We start from the raw sequence: 7,500 nt of genomic DNA, 5'->3' as shown, positions 1-7,500 counted from the left end.
TCATATATAATAGAATAGCCACTAGCACGAAGGTTTTATCACTCGCGGTAACAGTAATTGAAACTGCAGTATCTTTTTTTCTTTTTTTTTTTTACAGCTGTGGCATTAACAATTAGACTAAGCTGTACTAGTCCATGATGAAGCAGCAAGTTTATTTTTGCAATGCAAATCCAATGAAATTGATGCTTCATTGCTTTACCCTTATCATTCACAAATTATATTTTTTTTCTTCCATCCTCCCCCTTCTCTCTTTCTCTCTCACTCAGTTACTCACTCCCTACCCATCCCTTCTCCCTCTCACCTCTTCCTCTCCATCAACCCCATTCTCTATCCCTGTCCCCTCCCTTGCTTCTCTCCTCAAGGTAAAGACAACATATCGCCTCTGTATTCACTAGCAATCCCACTCTTCCAGCTCTTCGTCCTGTTCGCCCTCGTGGCTGTGGCCTGCGCCGCCCCCCGCCCCGATTCCCCTCCTTCCTACGGCCCCCCCGCCTATAAGGAGCCTGGCATGCCCTTCGACTTCGCCTACGCCGTCAAGGACGACTACACCGGCAACGACTTCGCCCACGACGAGACCAGCGACGGCAAAGTCACCTCGTGGAACATCATCTACCGCGTCCCTCCTTTCCCGACGGTCGCACCAGAATCGTCACCTTCACCGCCGAACACCCACACGCCGGGATACGTCGCTAAACGTTCGCCTACGTAGGGCCGAGGCCTCCTACCCTGCAGCCCCAGCCCGCCGCCTACGCCCCTCCTCCTCCCGCCTACGCCTAAACAGAAGGCACTCTTACTTCGCCTGTGATTATAATGCTATTGCGTTTCACACCTGCCATCCACCTTCCGTTTTCCCAGCCCATCCAGCTCACTCCAAGCCCCTTGACTCCTTCGCCGTCACTTCCAGCGTTCTCAGGACCTGCTCCTTGCCGCAGGCTCATTCCCGCTCCATATGCAGACGCTTGAGCGGCTCTTCTACGGCCTCGCTTGAGCGATTCCCTTCCTTTCCCTTTCACAGACTCGGCAGACGCTTGTATTTATTGTAAATTATGTTTTATTTCAGCCATTTTTTAAAAATAAATACCGACATGTGCAATGCCATCGTTTCTTTCCTGATTATTTTCTTTGGAGGTCATATATGGAATTGGCTGAAATATAATTCCTTTGTTTTTTCATTCCAAAATCAAATAGGAACAAAGAAAAGAATGCAGTGGTGATGAGAAGCTAATGGACAAAAAATGTGATCGTGAGTAGGGAAAGAGAAAGAGACGAACAAATAAGGTGAAAGAGAATGCGTGGGGGACTATACACACTGATTGGCTGACAGGTATAGCTATGGCGTAGATAGACTGGGAAAACACACAGAGAGAAAGCAAGAAGGTGAGGGTAATAAGAGAGGGAAACTGAGAAAGACAGAGACAGCGACGTACAGTAGAGGTGAAGTCCTTTATAGACACAGATCTTTATTCCCTAAGAGCTCTGATTCCACATGTATCTCAGGACGTCTGGTTTTCATTTTGAGTTCTCTGCATGAGCCAGTGTCTTCTTATCAGTCTGACAAGATTTCTATCCCTTACCAGTTACCAGAACGTTTATTAACTTACTTCAGCACTTCAGGTATCCATGTTTCGATTCATTCTGTCTAGCAGTAGTCGAACTTTGTCAGATGCTGTTCTTGGTGTCCCGCTCGGCTTGCTGTTTTCCAGGTAATATCTCCTTGTTATCGATAAATGATTTGATACAACATAGACAGACAGGGCGAGAGAGGGGAAGGAATTAGGGATAAACAAGTATCAATTCATGGATACATGTGTTATCTGAGCGATTTTTACTTAGTGCAGAAATTGCAGGATTTTAAACCAACGGATGGAGGAATTTCGTCAATCATTTTCCATATAGATATAAAAGTTATGCTTCCAGAATCATTCATGTTTACATTATAATAACTGACCATGTTAAGAGAAAGTTGAAGATTTTAGCAAGGAACGTTGCAAAGAAATAATAGAAAATAGAAATAACGGATCGCCACAGGAGACTTCAATCCCACAGTAAGTAGCAATGGAGATCCAAAAGAAAAGTATTCAGGAACAGGAAAATCGCAAATCGGAATGGCCAATCAGAGGCGAAGAAAAAAAAAGAGATCCACAAATTGCAAGCCAATCCAACATTTAGAGAAAATTAACCGAAACGAAACTACAAAAACACTCGAATAATTTTACAAGGGAGGAAACGGCATAAAATATGTTGACTGTTAGAACAAGAATGTGACACAATAAAAAAAAACAATTAAAGTAAAAACAAGATATAAAGATTAGTGAAGCCACACGAAAACGCAACAGGACAATGGTTAGATCTACAACAGAAATGAAGAAAGTCTCAGAAAAGCAAAAAGATGATTTTTGGAGTTTCTACCATTATTTATATAAAGATAAAATCAAACAGAGATTAATGATATTGATCAAATATTCATGAGAAAGAAAGAATTCTACGAGGAATCATAAATGAATGGGTCGATCGATAGAATCCAAGAGCCACAAAGGGAAACGGCACCATACTATCCCAGGGGAAGAAGGTACAACACTTGGAACACAAGAAAGAACACTGACAAAGTTTCAAGGTCTTGGCGACTTCGAAAAGTGGAGTTGTAATCAAGCAGGGCTGAATATATTTCTGTTGCCTGTCGAATGCAAAATACCATAGAGAGAGTCAAAGCCTATTCTATTCCACAAAAAGGAAACTAGATAGATCTAAGGCATTTAAGCCCATTAACCTACTCTTACGTACTCACAGTTATTTCACAAAGATGATAATAAAAGGAAACTAAAAGAAACTATTGCAATCAAAAGTTTGAGGAAGCTTTCCATGAGTTGAAATAGATATCTAAAACTTTCTTGTGACTCCCACAATTCTAGCGAGGGATGACAAAATGGCCGGACTCGAGGCGTATATAAGGCGCGGTTCCCTGACCACGACAGCACTCTTCGACGCTCTCTCCCATACAACATGTCTGCCAAGGTAAGCTGGCTCCCTTCATGGACTGAGAAGTAGTTCTGTTGTATATAGACCTAAAGCTCAAGTCTAAAATCCGAGTTGATTTTGCATCTGAACGATAAGCCAAACATGACGATATTAACACTCCTTAGCAATGGCAACGAACTAAAACTATTCATTTATAATAATAACATCTCGACAAGGCGTGATACATTAGTGATACCATACTATGAAAGGACGCGGATCCATAGGAAAACAGTTAGTTTATTTCTCTTTAGTGAATGAAAGAGTGTTATCGTTCCGTGTTTGTCCTTGTCTTTGTCTCTTCTCTCCCTGTATCATATCCCACCCCTATTCTATCCCTCTCTCTTCGATTTCCACCCTTCTCTCTATCTATCTGTCTCTCTCCTCTCTCTATATATATATAACTATATATATATATATATATTATATATATATATATATATTTATATATATTATATATTATAAAAATATATATATAAATATATAATTATATATCCATAAGGAAAATGCAGCATCCCGCCTCTGTATTCATTATCAATCCCACTCTTCCAGCTCTTCGTCCTGTTCGCCCTCGTGGCTGTGGCCTGCGCCGCCCCCCCCCCCCCCTCCCCCCCCTCCTTCCTACGGCCCCCCCGCCTATAAGGAGCCTGGCATGCCCTTCGACTTCGCCTACGCCGTCAAGGACGACTACACCGGCAACGACTTCGCCCACGACGAGACCAGCGACGGCAAAGTCACCTCGGGATCCTACCGCGTCCTCCTTCCCGACGGTCGCACCCAGATCGTCAACCTTCACCGGCCGACCAACCACGGGCCGGATACGTCGCTAACGTCGCCTACGAGGGCGAGGCCTCCTACCCTGCAGCCAAGCCCGCCGCCTACGCCCCTCCTCCTCCCGCCTACGCCTAAACAGAAGGCCCTCTTACTTCGCCTGTGATATAATGCTATGCGTTTCACACCTGCCATCCACCTTCCGTTTTCCCAGCCCATCCAGCTCACTCCAAGCCCCTTGACTCCTTCGCCGTCACTTCCAGCGTTCTCAGGACCTGCTCCTTGCCGCAGGCTCATTCCCGCTCCATATGCAGACGCTTGAGCGGCTCTTCCACGGCCTCGCTCGAGCGATTCCCTTCCTTTCCCTTTCACAGACTCGGCAGACGCTTGTATTTATTGTAAATTGTGTTTTAATTCAGCCATTTTTTTAAATAAATACCGACATGTGCAATGCCATCGTTTCTTTCCTGATTATTTTCTTTGGAGGTCATATATGGAATTGGCTGAAATATAATTCCTCTTTGTTTTTTCATTCCAAAAATCAAGTAGGGACAAAGAAAAGAACGCAGTGGTGATAAGAAGCTAATAGACAAAAAATGTGATTGTGAGTAGGTAAAGAGAAAGAGACGAACAAATAAGGTGAAAGAGAATGCGTGGGGGACTATACACACTGGTTGGCTGACAGGTATAGCTATGGCGTAGATAGACTGGGAAAACACACAGAGAGAAAGCAAGAGGGCGAGGGTAATAAGAGAGGGAAACTGAGAAAGACAGAGACAGCGACGTACAGTAGAGGTGAAGTCCTTTATAGACACAGATCTTCATTCCCTAAGAGCTCTGATTCCACATGTATCTCAGGACGTCTGATTTTCACTTTGAGTTCTCTGCATGAGTCAGTGTCTTCTTATCAGTCTGACAAGATTTCTATCCCTTACCAATTACCAGAACAGAGAGGACAGAAGTAAGAGACAGAAACAGACAGTAGAGATGAACAGATAACAGGAGGGGCGGAAGAAGAGACAATAAAAGAGAGAAATACTATGGGATGACCTACCAAGTCCTTTATAGACACAGATCTTTAATTTGTAAGAGCTCTGATTCCACATATATCTCAGGTCGTCTGATTTCCATCTTGGGTTTCCTGCATGAACCAGTGTCTTCTCATCAGTCTAACAAGATTTCTAGATCATTCCAGTTGCCAGAATGTATATTAGTTCACTTCAGCACTTCAGGTATCCATGTTTCGATCCACCCTGTCTAGCAGTAGTCGAACTTTGTCAGATGCTGTTCTTGCTGTCTTCCAGGTAATATCTCCGTGTTATCGATAAATTATTTGATACAATATAGACAGACAGGGCGAGAGAGGGGAAGGAATTAGGAAATAAACACGTATCAATATATGTATGCATGTGTTATCTAAGCGATTTTTATTTAGTGCAAAAATTGCAGGTTTTTAAACCAACAAATGGAAGAATTTCGTCAATCATTTTCCATATAGATATAAAAGTTATGCACCCAGAATCATTCATGCTTACACTATAACAACTGACCATGTTAAGAGAAAGTTGAACATTTTAGCAAGGAACGTTACAAAGAAATAATAGAAAATAGAAATATAGGGATTATCGCCATAGGAGATTTCAAGCCCACAGTAAGTAGTAATGAAGATCTAGAAGAAAAGTATTCTGTAAAGTATGGTTTAGAAAACAGAAAAGGAAAAGATTAGTTGAACTTGCGGCATACAAGAATCAAGGGTTTGAAAATAGCTTCTTGAAGAAGAAGGGAACAGGAAAATCGCAAATCGTCATGGCCAATCAGAGGCGAAGAAAAAAAAGAGATCCACAAGTTGCAAGCCAATCCAACATTAACCAAAACGAAACTACAAAAGCATTCGAATAATTTTACAAAGGAGGAAACGGCATAAAATACGTTGACTGTTGGAACAAGAATCTGTGACACAATCAGATAAAGAACAATTGAAGTAAAAACAAGATAGAAAGATTAGCGAAGCCACACGAAAACGCAACAGGACAATGGTTAGATCTACAACAGAAATGAAGAAAGTCTCAGAAAAGCAAGAAGATTTTTGGAGTTTCTACCATTATTTATATAAAGATAAAATCAAACAAAGATTAATGATATTGATCAAATATTCATGAGAAAGAAAGAATTCTACGAAGAATCATAATGAATGGACGATAGAATCCAAGAGCCAAAGGGAAACGGCACCAACTATCCCCGGGGAAGAAGTACAACACTTGGAACACAAGAAGAACACTGACAAAGTTCAAGGTCTTGGCGACTTCGAAATTGGAGTTGTAATCAAGCAGGGCTGAATATATTTCTGTTGCTTGTCGAATGCAAAATACCATAGAGAGAGTCAAAGCCTATTCTATTCCACAAAAAGGAAACTAGATAGATCTAAGGCATTTAAGCCCATTAACCTACTCACATACTCACAGTTATTTTACAAAGATGATAATAAAAGGAAACTAAAAGAAAATATTGCAATTAAAATTACTAGATCAAAGAGAAATTTACGCAATTGATTTATTACGAGGAAAATGACATCCATATAATATTGCTTAGTTTGAGGAAGCTTTCCATGGGTTGAAATAGATATCTAAAACGTTCTAGTGACTCCCACAATTCTAGCAAGGGATGACACAATGGCCGGACTCGAGGCGTATATAAGGCGCGGTTCCCTGACCACGACAGCACTCTTCGACGCTCTCTCCCATACAACATGTCTGCCAAGGTAAGCTGGCTCCCTTCATGACTGAGAAGTAATTCTGTTGTATATAGACCTAAAGCTCAAGTCTAAAATCCGAGTTGATTTTGCATCTGAACGATAAGCCAAACATGACGATATTAACACTCCTTAGCAATGGCAACGAACTAAAACTATTCATTTATAATAATAACAACAAGACATTAGCTATGAAAGGACGCGGATCCATAGGAAAACAGTTAGTTTATTTCTCTTTCGTGAATATCGTTCCGTGTTTGTCCTTGTCTTTGTCTCTTCTCTCCCTGTATCCTATGTATTCTATCCCTCTCTCTTCCATTTCCACCCTTCTCTCTATCTATCTGTCTCTCTTTTCGTAAGGAAAATGCAGCATCACGCCTCTGTATTCATTATCAATCCCACTCTTCCAGCTCTTCGTCCTGTTCGCCCTCGTGGCTGTGGCCTGCGCCGCCCCCCGCCCCGATTCCCCTCCTTCCTACGGCCCCCCCGCCTATAAGGAGCCTGGCATGCCCTTCGACTTCGCCTACGCCGTCAAGGACGACTACACCGGCAACGACTTCGCCCACGACGAGACCAGCGACGGCAAAGTCACCTCGGGATCCTACCGCGTCCTCCTCCCCGACGGTCGCACCCAGATCGTCACCTTCACCGCCGACCACCACGCCGGATACGTCGCTAACGTCGCCTACGAGGGCGAGGCCTCCTACCCTGCAGCCAAGCCCGCCGCCTACGCCCCTCCTCCTCCCGCCTACGCCTAAACAGAAGGCCCTCTTACTTCGCCTGTGATATAATGCTATGCGTTTCACACCTGCCATCCACCTTCCGTTTTCCCAGCCCATCCAGCTCACTCCAAGCCCCTTGACTCCTTCGCCGTCACTTCCAGCGTTCTCAGGACCTGCTCCTTGCCGCAGGCTCATTCCCGCTCCATATGCAGACGCTTGAGCGGCTCTTCCACGGCCTCGCTTGAG

The 7,500-nt window shown here is 43.3% G+C and overlaps 3 protein-coding genes across 3 annotated transcripts in view; all 3 read left to right on the top strand.

Annotated features, from left to right (window-relative positions):
* The window catches only part of LOC122244601 (uncharacterized), a 1,160-nt gene extending 67 nt beyond the window's left edge, over positions 1–1,093 (top strand). Inside the window, exon 2 of the mRNA XM_086537158.1 lies at positions 413–1,093. Coding sequence (XP_086393284.1) covers positions 413–709 — 297 coding nt within the window. The 3' untranslated portion in view covers positions 710–1,093. The remainder of the gene's footprint in view (positions 1–412) is intronic.
* Positions 1,094–2,908: 1,815 nt separating this feature from the next.
* Positions 2,909–4,234, top strand: LOC122242505 (uncharacterized). Its single transcript, XM_086537157.1, has 2 exons — positions 2,909–3,012; positions 3,565–4,234. The coding sequence occupies exons 1-2, from the start codon at positions 2,924–2,926 to the stop codon at positions 3,947–3,949; spliced, it is 474 nt and encodes a 157-aa protein (XP_086393283.1). The 5' UTR covers positions 2,909–2,923; the 3' UTR covers positions 3,950–4,234.
* Positions 4,235–6,505: 2,271 nt separating this feature from the next.
* The window catches only part of LOC122244599 (cuticle protein 7-like), a 1,072-nt gene continuing 77 nt past the window's right edge, over positions 6,506–7,500 (top strand). Inside the window, exons 1-2 of the mRNA XM_043002547.2 lie at positions 6,506–6,541; positions 6,943–7,500. The exon at positions 6,943–7,500 is cut by the window's right edge and continues 77 nt beyond it. Coding sequence (XP_042858481.1) covers positions 6,530–6,541; positions 6,943–7,290 — 360 coding nt within the window. The 5' untranslated portion in view covers positions 6,506–6,529 and the 3' untranslated portion in view covers positions 7,291–7,500. The remainder of the gene's footprint in view (positions 6,542–6,942) is intronic.

The sequence above is a fragment of the Penaeus japonicus genome, unplaced genomic scaffold (assembly GCF_977035675.1).
Source record: "Penaeus japonicus unplaced genomic scaffold, GWHDUDI00000001_assembly GWHDUDI00000005, whole genome shotgun sequence".
NCBI classification, from domain to species: Eukaryota; Metazoa; Arthropoda; class Malacostraca; order Decapoda; family Penaeidae; genus Penaeus; species Penaeus japonicus.
This window is presented reverse-complemented; position numbering and strand designations above follow the sequence as displayed.